The following is a 20,934-nucleotide window of genomic DNA, read 5'->3' on the forward strand; positions in this document are numbered from 1 at the left end:
CCGACTTCCACTATTTTTCCTGAATTGCCTTTTGATGGTCAGAGTCTCCACCTCCACAGCTTGTTCTTCCTGCAACTCCAAATACTCCCCGTGGGGCGTGTTCTCACTCTTTTCAGTACCTTTTTCTCAAAGAATTAACCCTTTTCTGCCCTCACATTATTTCAACTCGTTTTTCTCCCTCACAATGCATAGTGTTAATTCTCCTGGGCATTCAAATAATGACAATGATATATTAAACCAAGATTTTGGTAGTTTTATCAATGAAGCTGTGGCTAAAGCCATTTCTGTTACTATGGGCAAAATGACCAAAAATCTTTAATCCTCTGTTCAGAGTATGGTCTCCAAATCCTTACTGGCCCGTTCTGTGGAGGATAGCAGAAAACATAAATTTAAGGATTTGTCAGCCCAAATAAGCCCACTCAAAGTCACCACTGATGGCGCTGCATTGACTGGTGAAGTTTCTTCACCCCAGGTTGAGGACGAGTCTCCTCCCAGGCCTCCTTCTCAGGAGAGGAATTCACAGGTATCTCAAAAAAAGTGTACTTCCAAAACAAAACGTACTTTGAGCGCGCCAAAAAAGATTGTAATTTCACATATTTCCGATACGGGTGATGATATGGGTGACATAGAGGATATAGATGATTCTTCAGACATATGGGGTTCCCAATCCCAGTTCTCCCCTCCTCCAAAAAAACCTAGATTGGACCTTTCCTCTCCGAACCCTTTTGCAGCCAAAGTGATTCTAGACTCAGATGGTAATCCCATGTTTGATCCCTCCCTCCTTCACCATCCCAACTCCACAGAATGGTTCCCTTCTTCGCACGTAGGAGACTACATTGCATCCAGACTGAGACCTCCTCTAGACAAGAACACATGGGCCAAACTAAGATCTGAATGCCCTAGACCTTCCCTTTACTCCAACATTACCTCTACTCCTTCCAAGACCAACAACCTACTTACCTTTGTCTCAAAATTCGGCAAGGATCCCCGTAAGGGAGTTGACAGGGCCTGGTCAAATTGTCAAGATAAACTGTTAGACCTGGTAGGCCCGTTAGCATGTATTTTTGACATGGTAGAATCGTCCAGAGCGGAAAACTCAGACATTGATCCTATGGAACTTTCCCTATGGATTCAGAGAGCCTTCTTTCTCCTAGGCTACACAAATGCCGCTATTACACACGAAAGGAGAAAAGGTCTGTTGCTCAAATTAGACCCCAAATTGGCTAATCTGGCTTCAATGGATCCAGGTATCAAGGCGGACGGACTCCTTTTCGGTGATTTGTTCATTAAAGACCTAGGCAAATTCGTCTCTACCTTTGCCTCCATCGATAAAGCCCAGCAATCCATCCAAAAAGTTTTTACCCAATGGGTTTTTGCGAGGGCCGGTACAGGCAGGAGCCGCTCTACCGGACGTTCCTTTCAGTCACAAGGACTCAGAGGCTCCTTCAACTCCTCATATGGAACACAATCTTTCAGACCCCAGTTCTACCCCAACGAGGCAGAGGCTACCGGGGTCGAGGTCAATGTGGATTCAGACACAACAACCCACAAGGTAAGCCCCATTTCTGGCCTTCCTCCAGTATGGGGGCACCTTCGGTTATTCACAGCAAAATGGCACACCATAACAACAGATCCATGGGTCCTCAATACAATTCAAGGTTATTCAATAGAACTCTACTCAAACCCTCAGCAGACACACCTTCCCCCTCCTCTATGTTTTTCTGCAGAAATGTCTTCTCTCATCTCGCAAGAGATTAATTCCCTTCTTTCCAAACAGGCCATCCAACTTGCCCTTCCGGATCCCTCAGGCTTTCTAAGTACTCTCTTTCTAGTTCAAAAGAAAACAAAAAAATTAAGACCGGTCATCAACCTCAGATCCTTCAATCGCTTTGTTGTATACAGGCACTTCAAAATGGAAACTATAGTCCATTTAAGAGATATTCTCCTTCTCTCCTATTACATGGTTCGCCTGGACCTTCAAGACGCATATCTCTCCGTTCCTATCCACGTGGACCACAGAAAATTCCTCCAATTTCAGTGGCTCGGACAAACTTAACAGTTTTCTTCCCTTCCGTTCGGCCTTTCGTCAGAACCCTGGTACTTCACAAAGTTAATGAAACCGGTAACGGCTTAGCTCAGATCTTTAGGCATCAGGCGTCTAATCTATCTGGACGTCATCCTTCTTATGCACCAGAACCGTCTCTCTCTTCAGTCTCATCTCCAAACCACGTGTTCTCTCCTGTCCCAACTAGGTTTCCTCATCATCAGGGAAAAATCTATTACTATCCCTTCCCAAAGAATAGAATTCTTGGGGTTCGTAATAGATTAATCTTCCGCTACCCTACATCTCCCTCAACAAAAAGTAAAATCTATAAAATTGGATATTCTAAAGATTCTTCACAGTTCCCAAATTTCTCTCAGATCCCTAGCCAGAATAGTGGGTCTCCTTTCCTCCTCAATCCAGGCCATCTTTCCCGGTCCCCTTCATTATCGGGCTCTTCAAAGATTAAAAATACGTCACCTCAGAAAAGGCCTTTTGTACTCGGAAATAATCTTTCTCGATCAGGAGTCTCATTCAGAACTTCAATGGTGGATAGACCATTTAGATGCCTGGGACGGCCGAACTATCTTTGCATCAGCCCCAGATCTTGTGTTAGAATCAGCTGCAAGCCTAACGGGTTGGGGCGTCCATTGTGGTCCAATCTCGACTGGATGTTCCTGGTCTTCAGAGGAGTCAAAATTGCATATCAATTATTTAGAGATGTTGTAGGCTCCTTTGCAATCAAAAGCCTAGCAAAAGACAAGGTTCAATGTACCATCCTCCTCCATATGGACAATGTATCAGCTGTCCACTACATAAACCATTTAGGGGGTACCAGGTCAAAGCCCCTAGCGGATTTAGCAAAAAGCCTATGGGAGTATTGTCTTCACAACCAAATCTCTCTCACTGCAGAATACTTTCCAGGCTCCCTCAACAAGACTGCAGACTGGCATTCTTGTTTCCTCAGAGACGCCAGCGACTGGAAACTTCACTCCTCAGTGTTCCAAAGTCTTCTCCCCAAGTGGGGACCTTTCATGATAGATCTGTTTGCCTCCCGTCTGAACACACAATTACCCCTGTTCTTCAGCTGGTGACCAGATCCTCCAGCACTAGCCTCAGATGCTTTTCGACAGGATTGGTCCTCTTCTCTCGATTACGCCTTCCCTCTGTTTATCATGATTACCCGGGTCCTCGCTCAAGTCAGACATCAGAAAGCAACGCTAGTAATTGTAGTTCCCTTCTGGCAATCCCAGGTTTGGTTTCCACCTCTCTTGGAACTGGCGATCAACTACCCGGTCCTCCTGATGTATTTTCCTTCCTTGCTCCGGAACCCTCTGGGTCATCTGCACCCCCTCTTACTCAACAACACTCTCACTCTTTCGGCCTGGAAAGTATCGGGTCTTCATGATCTTCCATTCTTATTTTGGCAGAAGCTTCAGACTTTATTAACAAAGCCTGGGTGCCGGGCACCAGGAAAGCTTACAGTTCCGTCTGGTCTCTTTGGACAAGCTGGTGTGTGGGAAGGGACCTTGAGCCCTTTTCAGCCAATATAATCTTCATAATCAATTTTCTAGCTGCCCAAGCTAGTGGAGCTAAGTCCTACAGAACAATCAATCTCTATAGATCAGCTATTTCCATGCAACATGCTTACGTCAACGGAATGCCTGTGGGTGAACATCCCCTGCTCTGTCGTCTTTTGAAGGGAGTAAAGTTTTCCTTTCCTCCTTTACCCAAGTACTCAAAGTTATGGGACGTTAATGTTGTTTTGAATCTGTTTCTTTCCTGGCAAGATAATACAGACTTACCATTAAAAATGCTTTCAGCTAAACTCACTATGTTACTCTGCTTAGTTTCTATCAAGAGTTTATCAGAATTGAGAGCCTTGGATATTTCCTCTCGTCAATTTTCCCCTACAGGAGTTTTGTTCTCCATCAACAAACGTACCGAAACTAATTTACATTCAGTATTTTATCTGTATTTTCCCAACCAACCTAAATTGTGCGTAGGTCAATGTCTCAAGGCTTATGAAAATCGCACAGCCAATCTCAGAACGTCCTCTTGTTCCCAGCTCCTAATTTCTTTTCACAAACCTGTTTCTTCGGCTACTTTAGCTAGATGGGCTCGTTGGGTAATGTCCCTGGCAGGTATAGACACCTCTGTTTTTGGCGCTCATTCCTCTGGAGGAGCTATGGCTTCCAAAGCTTGTTGGGTGGGTTCTGGACTAGAGGACATTCTGAGATCGGCTGATTGGTCCAATGACAGTGTCTTTAGAACTTTTTATTGTAATCCAGTTCATACAGCAACTTCTGTAATAATTAACATGCTTTAAACAAGCATAATATGAGCCTCCGGTCTTGCCATAAAATGTAGATTTTCCTAGTAATATATGACGGAAAGTCTTCATTTTATCAAAGACATGGAGGCGAGTATTATCCCACCACAGATTTTTTATGACATTTGTTTTGTCGATTCCTTTTCCCTCCCTAACAGCTTCGTCTTATCAACCTCAGAACTCATCTTGAATGTCAGACGAGAATTTCATCTCCAACAACTTCGTCCAGTGTTCCATCATGATGCCACCATCAGTCACTTCCTGAGTGTTGGATTCCTCCTCTCTACCAGTCCTGGATGAACTGTTTTCAAGAACTTTGTTCTTTACAGTTGCCATTGTTTTAGCTATTTTTCCTTTGTTTTCTCACACTGACTAGCCTTCTCGCATCAAGAAAGAGGGCTGGTCGCAGTCAAGTTTTGTGATTATACCATGTGCCTAGTTCCTTTTGGTGTTTTACCTGATACATTTTTTATTCCCATTGGCTTTCTGTTGCTCTTAGCCTCATGGGAATTGTAGTTTCTTGACTGCTGCTATTGTGAATAAAGCAAGTTAGAGAAGCATAATACTCGCCTCCGTGCCTTTAATAAAATTAAGACTTTCCGTCATAAATTACTAGGAAAATCTGCATTATACTGCTACAGAATTTGTTAAAATAACACAAGCTTCTGAGTGGTGGTGAAGAACATGGGCACAATAAAGCACACAGTCGATTTCGTTAAAAATGTTATGACTTGCAGTGGTGACTGTAAAATACATAATAGAGTAAATCAAATTAAGGGGATAAACACTGAGGGTCCTTTATTGGCAACGTTGCAGATTCATCACATTATAATAAAGATACAGTTCGTGGAAGTTAAGGCATACTGTGAAAAATACTTTATTGGATAAAGCCAAAAACTACCATCAAGACCAGGATAAAGGGCAAAGGAGGCCAACCCAGATTTCACAGCTTCAACCCTCTCAAAAGACAGTTTTGCAGAGTTACACCTGGCAATGGTGATCTAGAATCAAAGGTAAACACAAAGAAGAAAAAACGAAAAACAAAATAACATACTATATAGGCATTTAATGATTCATTCCTCTGATTCCTAACTTTCATCTGTACCATAAGGCAGGCCGAATGGAAATCTGGGGAAAAATGAATCTATTGGGAGAATCATCCTCTGGTAAGAGCAGTCACCCAGTCTCCAACACCAGAATGAGCAAATGTGAGGACATGCTTTTTGATGCCAGGGTGTGATATATATATCAGGTAACCGTCAATTAATCCATTCATCCACCCATTCCTCAAAGAGCTTTTGGAGTATAGTAGTTTGCCGGTGAAGGGGCATCGGTGGGGTGACTTGGATGCAGTGGTTTATCTCATGTAAAAGCACTACAATATTTAAAAAGACAGAAAAGGAGGTCGTATGAATAATGAGAATGGTGATAACTGAAGAGGACACCATAAATGTGAGGTAAGGTACTTTATTAGCATACAAAGAGTGTCTTCAGTCTCATCTCTCAGGGCTCAGCCGACAAGACACCAACATTCTAAACTAGCTCCTAACGGATCGTTCCAAGGTAAGGAAGGAGGGGATAAAGGAAAAGAGGGAATGCGTGGATTAAGGTTACAACACGTATCTTTCCCCCAAAACAACAAGGGAAACATATGAAGATAATACAGTTAAGATGTGAACAGTATGTGCAAGTACTTCAATTTACAGACTATATCGCTGGAGTTACATAAAGGGACCAGACAAAGAAGGTAAACCAAATGAATTACCCCACTTTATAAGGTGTAAGCCATTTATGTGGTAGACAATTTCTAGTGCTTTTCCTGAGGCTTGTCACAGCACCTAAATGATCAATGCTTTGTGAGTAGCGATTTCCAGTTCTGGAAATTAATGTAGGCTTTGCTAATTTATCCATACTCCACGTTTTGCCACCTTCTAAGATTACTGTATAAAGTTTTACCTTTACACTTTTTAGAGGTTGAGACACTTTATTGAACTTATTTTGGTTTGTAGAAGGGACAGCTCAATTTGTTACCCTTCATACCCGTTCATTTGCTCCCCACTTATTGTCATACCAGTCCTTGTTTTTGGTTTGATAATTATTGATTGCTTTATCCACAGACTTCCTATCAATCCAGACTAGTTGACCTCCATTCAACCAATTAGGAGTGTGTTTGGATCCGGCTTTTCTTCCTGCCTGTTAGTGAAGTAAATGGAGGTACACATGTTTCAGAATAAGGTGTGTGGTAGGACCACATGTATTGAGTAGTTTTCTGAACATGTTTTCCTGTGTCATGTGCTAACTGAATAGACTCTTTTATAATTCTCTTGACTAGTCCATTAGCTTTTGGGTAGTATAGGGGTGTTCTTCTGTGACCAAACCTTTCAAACATTTTCTCATTTCATCTGATGTGAATTGTACACCATTGTCAATTACAGTGGCGTTAGGAATCCCCTCTGCAGAAAACGTATCTATTAGAAATTCGATTAACGAAGTAGTATTTATTTTATTCACTAATTTGGGGGTGACCCAATGTGAATGATAGTCAACCTGGACAAATACGTATTTGAATTGCACTCCTTGTTAATTTATTGGACCTTTGATGTACTTTATTAGCATACAAAAACTGTCTTTAGTCTCACCTCACAGTGCTCAACTGACAGGACATCAACATACTAAACTGATTCATAATGGAATGTTCCAGTGTAAGTAGGGACGGGGTGATGGAAAAGGGAAAGGAGAGAATGTGGGGATGGAGGATACCAGATAACAGAAAGACTGAAAAGGAGGCTGTAGTAGGAGTGAGAAGGGTGATTACGAGAAGCAATATGAGTGTAAGTTTGAAGTAGAAGTGGAACGTGGACATCTCTATAACTGAGAAGAGGAGGTGTATAATGAAGATGTAAATGTGATCAGTGTCACTGAAGGTGTTGTGGGCATAAATAACGGGATACAATTAACACAATTGCTAAAATCTGTGTAACCAATTTTCTTATACAGCAAAGTAACTCCGTTGAGAGCGGAGCCATGCTGATGAGATGGATAGTCATGGCAGAGAGTTTGTCATGAGGAGCGATCTTCCACTAGGATGAGCTGCTTAGGACCTTTCAGTGTTTGACATTGATTTTCAACATCCACCTCATCAGCACATCCTCATAATACCCAGGATGTTTTCCAGTACGCATTCTTAAAGATCTTTGTGATACACATGATACTTCATCTGTTTCATGCATTAATTCCAACAAAAATATATTGTAGACATTCCAACACACTACTTCACCATTGTGATTGGAGGTCTGTCAATCGCTAGGCTTGGTTGATTGCACCTGCAGTGCTTTATTATTGGAGTCCAGCTTTGGTCAATGTTCTGCTTTCCCTGACCATGACCCAAGCACTCTGATCCAGGGAATCCTTGTTTCATGAACTAGTACAATTTAGCAGAGAAACCTTGTTTCCTGAGAAAACAGCATGAAACTGTTATTACATGTTTCCTGAGCTTAAATTGAATGTGGCAAATTTGCTGCTCTCATTCAATATGATCCCCTTTCTGCCAACTTATCTTTCCTTCCTTCTCTTCGGTGAAGGTTTAGTATCAGTGATCAGGCTGGTGCAGTAGCAAGGCCTCAGCCCTTGGTGCCACCCGCAAGGGAGCTCCATGTCTCCATCGATGCACTAACACAGCCCAATTGCCAAGGAAGGCCGTTTGCCCATGCTCACGTTGTAAAGGGTTCCAAAATACTTGGCACTGCTAACCTTTTCTTCAGGCTTGACACAACTTTCCTAAGTTTCTGGGTTGAAGAGTGTTGTCTGCTTCATCATCCGTTTTATTGCAGCTGAGCCTTTGGCTTTGTTTTGCCCTTCATCCTGAGATGCACTGCCTGTAACTTCCCCCTTGTTTATCGCTATGTATTACTTTCTTGATAGTTTGCTGTTACAGCATTTCAAATCCCCATGTTGTTTCTGACTCTATGTATGTATTGCCTTCCAGTACAGAAACATCATTACATTTGTTAGATTCAAAAAGTCTGTCTTGTATTTTCTCCCTGTTGATGTTGTGTGGACTACTTAAAGTTTGAACATCTTTTAAAGATGGCGAGATGGGAAATGTGGGAGCTGTGGACCCTGAAAAGTCCTTTTTGGATGTTCTTAGATTGATTCCCCAATGGGAGTGCAGCATGAGACATTTAAAAACGACATGTTTTTGTCTAGATGTAATTGGCATTGAGAAAGGCGATGTAGCCGAAACGCATTTGCCTTTTTAATAAATTGTTTTTCTGAAGCCCAGGAGTGCTCCTTACGTTTGGATTACAATTGAGCTTGTGCAACCACTATCACGAAGGAGACCCATTCATGAAGAGTTCGGCAGTCAGTAGTGATGTTTGGTGATTATATATATTTATATTTATATATATATATATATATATATATATGTATATATATATATATATATATAGATATATATATAGATATATATATAGATAGATATATACACCCACACAATAGTTGTGTTCCCTAGAGAACCCAGCTATTCTGCAAGTGATTTCCTCCTGAGTGCATTGTCTTGATTAGCGATAACACCTTGTTTGGGCTTGGGCAACTCTCACTTGACTTTATAGTTATCTTTATGTCTCTTTATGGCAGACCAGTGACCTGAAAGGCTGGTGAGGTAGAGCATCCCATAGGCTTTGGAGAGTAAACCTTTCTCTTACTGAGAAAGAGATTGATGATAAAGAGCACTCTGATAAGGATGGAGAGTAGACTGGCAAAGAGATAAAGATTAGTGGTGATGAAGAGGACATTAATCAAGAACAATAGGTTGATAGTGAAGAGGTGTACGTTGGTGGCAACAGAGAACTGGAGATTATAGATGAGAACAACACTGGGGAAGTGAAAATGAAAACCTATTAAACAAATGAAGAAAGAGGTGTGATTGAGCAAGGCTGTCAAAGCATTGCATCAATAGGAACATGGCAAAAAACTGGGAGATGATGGTGAAGGAGCATCAGAAGGAGGTCTAAACAGAAAGACTAATGAAGAAGAGAGAGGCCCCAGAGAAAAAGCAAAATGAAAAAAGGCCAGTGAAAGCATGGCGAGGAGACAAAGAAAGGCATCAGATAAGAGTGTAGGTGATAAGGCTGATGAAATGAATTTTAGCAGCTGAAGGATAGCCTTGAAGGAAGAATGTTGATGTTAATGGTGGCAAAGGATTAATGAGATGATGGTCGGTCCCTTGAGAGAATAATGCTGATGCAAAGGCTTGTAAATGAAAGCTTATGTTTTGGGGGGAGAGGTACAAATGACAAGTAATGTGAAGCCAATGTTAAGGAACACAGTAGCATAGACTGCAAGTACCTATATGCCTCACTCACCTGTCTCACCCCAGATGGGGAGGTACTCGTCCTGCTGAATGTCCAGCATGAGCTCTAGTCCATTGCCTGTGCCTCCTTTCAGTGTGGTTAGCAACTCGTGGCCAGGTTTCCCAGAGTTAAAGGTGTAGCACTTGCCGTAGCGTGTAAATATCTACACAAGATAAACACAAAGGGATATCACCATGAAGGCACAGAAAAACACCCTTTCTCATGCCCCTGTCATAGGTGCCTGCTCCTCCATATGATGACCAAATGGACACATCTTAGCACTTCACATCACAACACTACGCCCTTCACTTAACCATATTGGAAAATGCTGGCATCATTGTATGAAAAGCACCCCACCCAAAAGACTTTCCAGAATTTCAGATCCTACCACCACGCTATACTGAGTATTGTTAAGTGTGCACCAAGTGCAGTATGCAATTTCATATTTTTGAAAGCTTATAAGGAGTCTTACATCAACAAATACAATCACTTACCCAAATAAATATTCCAGGGCAAAAAATATTTTTAGGTGACTACATGCAGTCTTCATTATGGTCTTGTTTTTTTAATTTCTTTAATGTACTACTATCTAATCTCATTGTTTGCAATCATGAAAATTAAGAATATTGACACTGCATGGTATCCTTATCTGCAAATGCAGAGGAAGAGGAAACTACCAGGGCACACCCTCCTAGTTAACACTCATGTACATATCTAGCCCACTGGTAGAAGTAGCTTACCTTGTTTAACTTGATATAGGAGCAACAAAGAAAAGAGACTATCCAGCAGGATATAACATTTTTTGGAAAGGTAGCCTCACCCAAAGCTTACCGTAGCATGCTTCATCATAGGAGACTTAACCCTACCAAAGTAGGTAAATACAACTCTGGTAGACTAAGCCTGAGGAAAGAGTTCTTAAACAAGTGTTTTACTGGAATAGTGTAGCTTTAGCTGTCCAGATAAAAATATCCCAATGTTATTCCCAAAGGATTTTTCCTTTATAAGTTTGGGAACCTTTGATATTGTTTGACAAAATCAGGAGGTAAAGTTGAAACTATTATGGTCCGATTACCCCTAACAAATTAGCCAAAATATTGCGTCCGGGTGTACAGCCCATAATGGTCTATGGCCTTCTTTAGGGCTCCTATGTATCCCTACCTACTTAATTGAGTATTCCATGCATGCCTATGAGGCCTAATGCTCTCATACCTGGCATGAATTCACTTTCGGGAAGATCTTAAATTAGGTTGGACTCAGGCTTCTCTCAGTAGTGTGGGGGCAGATCATTTGTAGTCACACATTCTTCAAAGGGAAAGCTGCAGCCACTATACCTATAGTATTTTGGCACCTTGTCGCCAAACACTAGTGTAGGAGGATTGAGGGAGTTCTGTGGCATCCACCTCTGATATTTCCTGGCAAATAGTGAGGCCTTTGAGCCAATACAGAAATTTTGGAAGCCTGGCCATACCTCATGACATCGCAACTGTATAGTTTACCTGCAAAAAGATCAGTGCCAGACACTTCCAGTTCTCCTTCCCTACATTTTTTACGTATAACGACAAGGCAACAAGTGAAAAGTATACTGTATTTTCTCCCAGCATTTTCTGTTCAGCTTCAAAGCGCTGTCTCCAAAACTCTATCACCTGCAAGCACTTCCACACCACGTACAAGAACCCTGGCTCAAGTGACAAGCACCTCCACCAAGTAGATAAATTTATGAGGCTGTATTGCATCATTTTTGTGGGTTTTATGGGTGCAGTTCAGGAATGTGTAAAGAATAAGTCTATGCTTGCTGTTAGAACACAGTGTCTTTGTTTGCTGACAGCAATAGGACCATTGTGTTTCTGTGAAGTCATGACCCATAACTACAGCCAACCTATCTACGAATGCAGAATGATCCACATCTATTTGTTTCATAACACAAGTGTACAATCTGGAGATTCTGCAGGTAATCCTATCAGTGAAGGGGTGTGTAATGATCACAGTTAAGCTGTTCCATTCAACAGGCTCTGCTGGAACCATAGGGTATAACTCACCAAGTGCACTGCGGATTCTGTACTAAAATAATAGTTGCTGTAAATCATTGGTAGGCGTCTTTAGGAAGATTGACAATTATAAACATTTGTTATTAACAACCATGTATCTAATCTTTAACAGTGACTTACTGTGAGTGGATTTGTTCCCTGTGCCATGACACTGTGAGTTTGCACAAGCAAACCATATATGGTGTGTTATATGGTGTGGTTGTGCTACCTCACGATGTAACATTCTCATAAAACCTTCTTGGGTTCAGTCAGGCTTGTTTGTAATATCTCCAGTTCAACCCTGTTTAGTTGTGACTTTGAGCAGAAAGGTTTATACAAAGGAACTGGTGTAAAGCACTTAGACATACCAAACAACAGAATAAGAAAGTCACTCACGGGAACAAATCCACACCAATTTATAAAAAATATATTATATTTTTGTGAATTTTTAAACACAGAAATGAGCTAGATGCACCAGAGGGTTCTGGTGATATAGATTTTGAAGTAGAATGTAAATCTCAGCGTTTTACTCAAAGCACAAACAAGCATAGGTAACCATAACGTTTTGAAGCCTTCTAAAACTTTTAAAGAGTTGTGTTCGACTACTCAGGCACAGAGTGGGTGACATTTCTGATAGGAAGAAGGTCAGAGGGGGCTCAAATGAGTATTAGGACAGTTACCTGGTCACCAAAGCAGTGTTAAGTCCAGTTACACACTTTATGTACGGACCGCCATAGACTTCAATGGAGTGGGGCTAATGCTGAGAATACAGGATACTGAGGATGCTGTAGGATGCTGTGGTTGTGGTGCGGTTAGAAAGGGGCTTCCTGGTGTTACTCTTAGGTCCACGGTTCAGGTGGGGTGACTTTGGCCACAGGGGTCGGTGTCTCTCGAATTTCATAGGACTTGAGCATTCAGATAATACAATTCCATATTGAGGATCCCAAATCCGCCTTTCTCATACAGGAGTTGCTTCTTGGCCCAGCTAATTCTAGGTTGATTTTAGCCAATTTGAACTTAATGAGGAGTGTGTTGAGTTGTTTCAGGAACACTTTAGCTAATGGAATTGGAGTGTTTAGAATAAATATAATACTTTCAGCAGTATGACAGTCTTTATCGGCCTCATCCTTTGGGCGAGAGACAGGGGCAATCTTATTCATCTGTCAACCAGAGAAGCAAGGTAGCCAATGCATGTGCCATAGTTTGCCCTCATGATGGTCTCAAAATCTATGTGAAATAAAATGCCTGAATAACTCTTTAGGATCTGTTTGCCATTTGATTGAAAATTCAAGTGTAGGCTAGGATGCAACAGCAGTGAGAGGTATCATAAGGGCCATATACCAATTTATGGAGCAACCAGACCATCTACCAAAAACGATTATCTTCCTCACAGTTCCTCACAATAGGGTTTAGAATGTATTCATGGCTCTTAACCAGAAGGTGAATGTCATCTATATACATTGATATTAAAATCCTATGCTGGCTAATTTTAATGCCCCAGGTGTCATGTGATTACCACAAGTTCCTCTGCCAAAACACCCATGGTGAGTGCCTAAGCATAACTCTATTGGATTAAATTAGATTATTAACCATGACTTTGGCAGAGAGCGAGGCATGGAGGATTTTAATCCAGGTCACCATTGCCCTCTCAACCCCATTCTTTCAAGTACTGCACACATATATGTCCATTCTATGGAACCAAAGGCTTTAGCAGGATCTTAATACTCCCACTGCTTCTAGTGCTAGGTCTATTGAATGCCTAAGTGAAAATAATGTGTGTAGGTTACCAGTAGTACTCCTCGCAGAGATGAATCCCTACTGGTATGGTTGCACTAGTTCAAGTATCAGGGTAGATATTCTATTAGCAATGATTTTGGCAAAGATCTTACAGTCTATGTCAATAAAAAGGGATAGTGGTTTGTATTAGACACATGATTCAGGTGATTTGCCAGGCTTAAATAGGGTGATCACGACGATTTCTCAATTGGTTGAGGTATGATAGTTCCATCCAAATGCCTTTTTATAGACACCCCGTGGGGCTAAATCATTTGTGTATAGAACTTTATTGGGGGACCATCTCCTCCAGGAGCACTACCATTCTTCATGTGTTTAACCACTGCTGTCATTTCTTCAAGGGTTATCGGGCCGTATAAAAACTTGTTCTCAGCAAGCTGTAGCCCTACGAGAGGCAGCTGTGTCAAGGTACTTTGTATCTGAGCTGTAGTCTTTTGTAGATGTGACGTATGTTAGTCTGAGTAAAATTCCGTGAAGGCTTGGAATACTTCTGTCATCTTCTCACACAATTTGCCGGACTTCAGCTAATGCCCAATTAGACAGGGTATAACTCACAAAAGGTGTGCCGTGACTTGTCATCCTCCTTCTATCTGCGGGCTGTAGCGTATTTCTGAAGAAAGTTGCTGTCCTTCTCGGCCACCTTACTGAAATCTTTTAATATTTGCGGTACGCATATTAGGGCAGATGGGTCATGTTTTTGGTTACAGTTAAACTCTAGCTGTTGGAGTGATTGTTTTTATGTTAGTTAACCTTGCTCCGATTGAGAGTAAAATTCCATTCACCTTTGATATACATACTGCACGAATGACCGCCTTAAAGGCATTCCAAAGCACTGCCAAAGAAGCGGCAGACTCCAGTTTTGCTTCAAAATATTGCTGAATGTATTATCCGTATTCTTCGCTGAATACTGGATGGAAGGATGTAAACTGCAGAGGTATTGGATGGATGTGGAGCGAAGAGAGGCTTCACTAAAATAACTAGTGAGTGATCAGAATAAGACCTGTTGAAATACTTGATTTCGTGAGTCAAGCTCGCAACGTCTTTAGTGTGCTGTCAGAAATGAAAACCAGATGATGTTTTGTGGACTGTGGAGAAATGTGAGAACGTTTAAACATGCAGATGTCTGAGTTTCCAGTTGCTTATCATGCTGTACTTTTCCATGATTTTAATGAGGCCACGTCTAGCGCTTCAGCGTGTCATGCTCCTTACTGATAGTGTCTTCACGTGGTTGTGATCCAGATTATGGTGTCCATGCCAGATAACAGTAGAACATTGATATCATTGCATTTGGCCTTTATGATCCTGAAAAGGTTAGGGTCGTCGAAATTCTTTGAGCAAATAATTTGGCATGTCTTTGGCATAGCGACCATTAAAGTTATTGAGGATCGCAGTCAGTACTTTGCCTGTCATTAAAAACCTGTAATTCGAAAACCAAGCCAAAAACATCCCGATGGATTTCCCAAAAACCTCTGCTGTATAACTAACAGTAGTAACAAACGCATCAGTCATTTTTGAGTCTTGACAGGCTAATCGCATAGGTGGTGTGGCATATATTGTTTTGAATTCTTTTTGGGGGATGAAAAGTTCTTCATAAACTGATATGCTTCTTGGGGACCAAAGAAACTGTATATTTGCCCTGGGTCAAGAAGCACTGTCTTGAAGGATAACGAATTGTGTTTTGCATATTCAGGTCACTCACTTTTTTATTGTCAGGTAAACATTTTCTTCGTGCTTTCTGAACACATTGTGTGAAGTCCAGAAACTAGAAGATGGGTGATCCCTGGTATTGCAGGTCTTTTTGTTCCTTAGAGAGACATAGGATTTAGTCTGGGGATGGGACATCCCACTAGAGGTGTGGTTAAATGTGTAGGATGGTGGCTTTCTATATACTGTACAAACTGTCTAAGCTTTTCTGTGGTAGGACTCCTCCCGGTGTGAATGTGGTAAGCCTGGCAGAGAGCCCGTTGGAGTTTATGGTTATATTCTAGATAAGGGGTCAGGTCGGGTTCCTGAGCCTGGGTCTCTGTATCAGCCATGTTGTATACCACTAAAGTTGGTCCCTTTATAAACTTTTTCAAACTTTCAAAAACTTTTGCAAACGCTTGCAAACTTTTAGTTTCTAATCACAGTTTTAGGGACATAACCAGGGCCCTAGCAATTAATTTAAAAAAAATTAAAAAATAGTCCAATTGCTTCAAAATACAACTACAGACAATTTTTAATGTTATTCATGTGCTCACATAGTGATAAAATGATATCAGCAAATGCAAATTCTTGCATCCCTCGGCTGTACCACCAAATATGGAAGGCTGTCTCGCTATATAGTGTACAAAAACAATGTGCACTGTACAGAGAGTTCAAGCAACCCCACCTTGGTATTCAGAGGTAATAAATAGCCCACCTAATACTCTTTTTTAATGGTAACGTGGTTGAACAGTTAGGCTAATCTTGGAGATGTGCTAAGCATTTGTTGTACTCACAGTATCAATAAATGTGGACACACACTCAAAAGAATAGCTCAAGACCAATTTACAAAAATACTTCAATTGTTTAAAACATTTTTAAGACCAAGATCAACAAAATCTGGTAATTACTTTTTAAGTTATTATATTATAAACTTGAGCAAAAATAGTAGTTTTGTGCATATTTACGCACCATAGACATCAATGGGAGAAAACTTTAAAAATGCATATAAAATCAGGCAATGGTCTCACAACTGTCACCTTCTGTTTTTAGGTCGAGTCATCAAGATGTCCTGTGGGCCAGTCGGGGAAGTTAAGCGGTTCCCAGTTCAAACTGGACCAGCAGTTGAAAGTCTTGGAGCTGGTGCAGAATGGAGAAGGGCACCACTTAGAAACACACTGCACAGAAGGACGTAAAGGTAAGTCAGGTGGATCCCCTTGGAGTGTAGAGGTTGCAAGCGGTTAGGGACCCCTAGAGCACAGCTGGTTTTCTGATGCAGGGGCTAGGGAGGCCAGATGCAGTGCAGCTAGGTCAACCAAGGGGCAGGCGTCCTAGGGTTCTTGGAGCCAGGTGCAGGTAACTTTGAGGGTGGATTGCAGGTCAGCGGGGCTACTCTAGGGGTTGGTTCTTGGAGATCCTGAAGTCTCTTGACTAGAGCTTGCTAGAGAGGGCTTGTCATCTGGGTCTATTGGATGAAATTTGGTCTGGCTGCTGTCTCCGGTTCGTTGGTCAGTGGCATGTCAGTGAACTGGACTTCACTGGTTCGTGCCTGCTGGGTGGGGGGGAATGATGCCTTCACTCTGATAGGATGTTCTCAACAATTTTCAGAAGGTTGGAGGTCCTCTGAGGTTTCTTAGAGTCCTTCCGATGTCCAGTCGACCCCTCAGCTGCAATTGTTGAGTTTTGGGTGCAGTAGGCAGGGTTTGTCACTTTTTTCTTCTTGCAGCAGGACTTCTGTTCTCTCGCCTTGGGTCCTCTTTGTTGCTGGTCCTCTTGTGTCCATAAAACCTGAACTGCAGGTTTAGGGATGCCCATTACTTACTGAATTTAGTGGGCATTTAGGGGAGTACCTTGTAGTGGCCAATGGGCCACTTACCAAGGGTAGCTACAACCAAAATGTGACCACCTTCTGTGGGAAGAGGTCACATCCCTAACCACAATAGGCAATTTTCCTGCCATCAAAGATGGCGGAACATGAAATGCAGTGGTCTCCTCACCAGCCACACCCAGGGGGTGGTTCAGGCTAGGTGTGGTCACTCCTATTCTGGTTGAATTTTCCTGCTGGTTTTCCTGCTCAAAGTGGGTTAATGACTGTTGGGTGGCCATCTGCTGCTAGCAGCAAAGTCAAAGGTCAGATGGCAAAAGCAGTAACTCCTTTTAAGCTGACCACTTGGCCTGTCTGCTTGCCTGGGGTAGGAGGTGTAACACCTCCACCCAGGAAAGACTTTGTGTTCTGACTTCTGAGAGTCAGGAGTCCAGATCTGTGTCTGGTGGTGGCAGGCTGGTAAAAAACAGTCAGCAACCATGCCAGGGCTGGTAGGTTTAGCTTGCGGCACCCCTAAGGTGCCCTCTGGGTACATGTTATAATAAATCCAACACTGGCTTCAGTGTGGGTTTGTTATTCTGAGTTTGATACCAAACGACCCAGTATTCAGAGAGTCCATCATGTAGCCGGGGAACTCGTAATGACCAGTGTCCAGCACATATATTTTCTATGGCTCCTCTGGACACTTACTATGTCTTAAGGTTTTGTAAAGACATAGTAGGGGCATATTTGCTCATGCAAACATATGCCCTCACATGCATTATAGTGCATCCTGCCTTAGCTATAGTACATGCAGTGTTAGAGGACAGGGCACTCTTGGTGAGTGCCATGTCAAGTTTGCAACTTTTAAATACACCTTGTCATGTTCTTCCAATAGCAGTCTGCATGAGGCTAATGTGGTGCTTCTCAGAGTGGCACAATTGGTGCTGCAGCTCTGGCGGGCCCTCATCAGCACCCATGTACCATTTCCTAGGTACTTACAAGGGTGGCTGAAGTGTGAATACATGGTACAGTTTTGAGGAAAGAGATCTGGCCCTGGGAACCTGTTTAGCAGGGGCCCAGGGCATCTACAATTTTGAAACCACATCATATTCCAAGCAAGAAGAGGTGGGCTAACCATGCAAAAAGAGGCCCTTTCTCACACAAGGGTTTTTTACAGATGGACCCTGCCAATGTGAGCCACAATGGTTGAGGCGTGACGTCAGGGGCAAATTAATAAAACGGTCCTGGGAGTTCTCCTTCAAAGTCATTTTAATATACCAAATATGCCTGTGCCTGTGTCTTTTGTTCTCGCAGCTGTAAGGGCCACCTGCTGTCCTAAAAGTGTTGCCTGCAATGCAACAACTGGCGATGAGGAGGTGCTCACTTACCCTTATGTGTACTGCCTCCGCCACTTGCAGTGACCAGTGCTCCCCGTACAGTGTGTGGAGAGCATCCTGTGGCTCCGCTGTACCCCTATGGCCAGCACCTGCTCCTGCTCTCTCATTGCCAGGAGAGGCTGCATGCAGTGGGGCAGGAGCGGGTCCAACATCCACACGGAAATGCTTCATTTCCTCCAGTGCGCTGTGGTGCCTGATTTCATGCTACTGTGGGCTGCCCTTTTTGCAGATGTGGCCTGGTTGTGCCTGTCTCTATGGACCAACACCCCCGCATCTGCGTCAGTCTGAGGTGTTGGGTGCCTCACGGTTTGTTACTCCGCCTACACTTGGCTACCAGCTGTGTCCTTGTGAGGATCTGGCCTGTGCCTTTGTCCTATAGTGGAGGTTTTTTTTCTTGTGCCTCCTATGCCTTCAGTACATGCACACTGGCGCGTGCCCAGGCCGCGCCAGATGATTTTCTGACAGGGGGACATACAATAGGAAGTTTGCCAAGATGCTCTCCTATTCGTAGAATGTCAGCCCATGACACAGTTTTACCTAAGACACGTGAACCTTCATTACAGGTAAGACCCACTCTCTTTGACGCCATCCCACATTTACCCATCAGTCTGCTGCACCATTTGGGAGGAGTACTTATATAACTTTGCCCAGGGCCAGTGCTCAGATCACTGTATTGGTGTTGATGGTCCCTGGTCTAATCCATCATGACCTCAACCTTTTGTAATGGATGGCCCTCCACCGGCCCTGGCAGTCAAAAGGAAGGATTGGGTGGAATGACTGCAGACTTATTTTGCAGCTATAGCACTGGACAATGGGAGGTGATATCCCATGCTATTACATTTTGGAGGTGCAACAATCCATAAGCTGGGGAAGTCTGTCATGGAAGTTGGCTCACCTTTTACAAATGCATAATTGAATCAGGCTTTGTTGGCCCACTTCGCGCCTTTATCAAATCCTGACTACAAGAGATTCTTACTGCGCTAGTCTTGTCAGTTACCCGATGAGCCGGTGGACAACTTCTACACATGATTCAAAGACCTAGCCAACACCTGCACCCTACCAGATGCTGACGATGAAATTTGAGCTCAGTTTATTCAAGGATGTTTCTCAGTGAAGCTCGGGGAAGACATTCTCCAGGTACCAGGGATGCAAAAGGCTGTTATTTTGGCAATGTGTCAGTCTAAGGAACTCTTCAAAGTGCGAGCAGCGCACATGGAAGTGGGTTAACAATGACAGGTGAAAACCGAGCCTGTCAACTCTGGGGCTGCAGTGAGCACTGACAAGATAAAGACACACCCCAAACCCAACTCAAGTCCCAGGATGTGTTACAGCAGGTCATACCCCCATCAAGGAACCTGTCCTCCCTAGGGAATAAGGATTTCCGCCTCCATCAAACCCAACCATTTTGTAAAGGTGTGCCGGTCCTTCACAAAAAAAGGGGCAGAAGAACAGAAACAGTACACCCATGCAGATTCCCGAAATGCCAGAGGAGGAAGATGATTTGGACAGTGACGACATGGAAGGATATAATGGGCTCCTAATACTGCGGGTGGTATATCCGTCTCATTTGGGACGGATTAACACCCTCCTCCAAAGTTGTAATCAGGTCCTATGTGACAACAGGTGGCTATGGAATGCTGTTGTGCTGCAATACGGTGGAGCATCTCCAATTAGTCACCTTCGCTTTCAGCATCCATTGGCAAAGCGTGGACAAATTTGTGGGTGAATTCATAATTCTTATTCGACGGCATAGGATGTCTCCAAAAACATCTCGTACATTTGTACATTGATGACTCCATCTAGCCTATTGCGTTGAGAAATTGGAGGGTGGCGTCTCCCTCTACATCAGCGATGACATTCTGGTGCACCCCATATACTGGAAGAACACCTTTGACCGTCTGAGAGCAACATTTCAATAATTAAAAGATAGTGGTCTCACGCTTCACAAAGAGAAATGTGCCTTCCTTCAGGAAGGCATTGCATGCTTTGGTGCCAATTCTCAGAGGAGGGAGTCATATCAGACACTGCAAAGGTCCACAACATCCAGACAGCTCCAGCACCCACCAAAGTCACAGGTGTGAAGAACCAACACCATGTGGAGCTGGGGACCCGCCCAAGATGAGGCCTTTCAGGCAACCAAGGAGACTTTGGGCCTTATTGCAACCTTGACGGAGCGGTTTTGTCCATCACAAATGTGACGGATATCCCGTCCGCAGTATTAGGATCTCCATTGAATATAATGGGATCGTAATACGGCGGATGGGATATCCGTCTAATTTGGGATGGAGGAAACTCCTCCGTCCAGATCGTAATAAGGCCCTTTGTCTTTTTAAATCCCATCCATAAATCAGAGCGATCTGTGGACGCAAGTCCCTTTAGTCTAGGGGCGGTACTGTTGCAAAACCAAGCTAATGGTGAATGGGCTCCAGAAGCATATGCCAGTCATGCTTTGATGGAGACTGAATAACGCTACTCTCACATCGAATAGGAGGCCATTGCGGG

At 43.0% G+C, this 20,934-nt stretch overlaps 1 protein-coding gene across 1 annotated transcript in view; it reads right to left on the bottom strand.

The window, feature by feature from the left end:
• LOC138262427 (acid-sensing ion channel 1C-like) overlaps nt 1-20,934 on the bottom strand; it is a 1,178,398-nt gene that overhangs the window by 619,210 nt on the left and 538,254 nt on the right. The window contains exon 2 of the mRNA XM_069212327.1: nt 9,740-9,890. Within this exon, the coding sequence (XP_069068428.1) occupies nt 9,740-9,890 (151 nt within the window). The remainder of the gene's footprint in view (nt 1-9,739; nt 9,891-20,934) is intronic.

The sequence above is a fragment of the Pleurodeles waltl genome, chromosome 10 (genome assembly GCF_031143425.1).
Source record: "Pleurodeles waltl isolate 20211129_DDA chromosome 10, aPleWal1.hap1.20221129, whole genome shotgun sequence".
Classification (NCBI taxonomy): Eukaryota; Metazoa; Chordata; class Amphibia; order Caudata; family Salamandridae; genus Pleurodeles; species Pleurodeles waltl.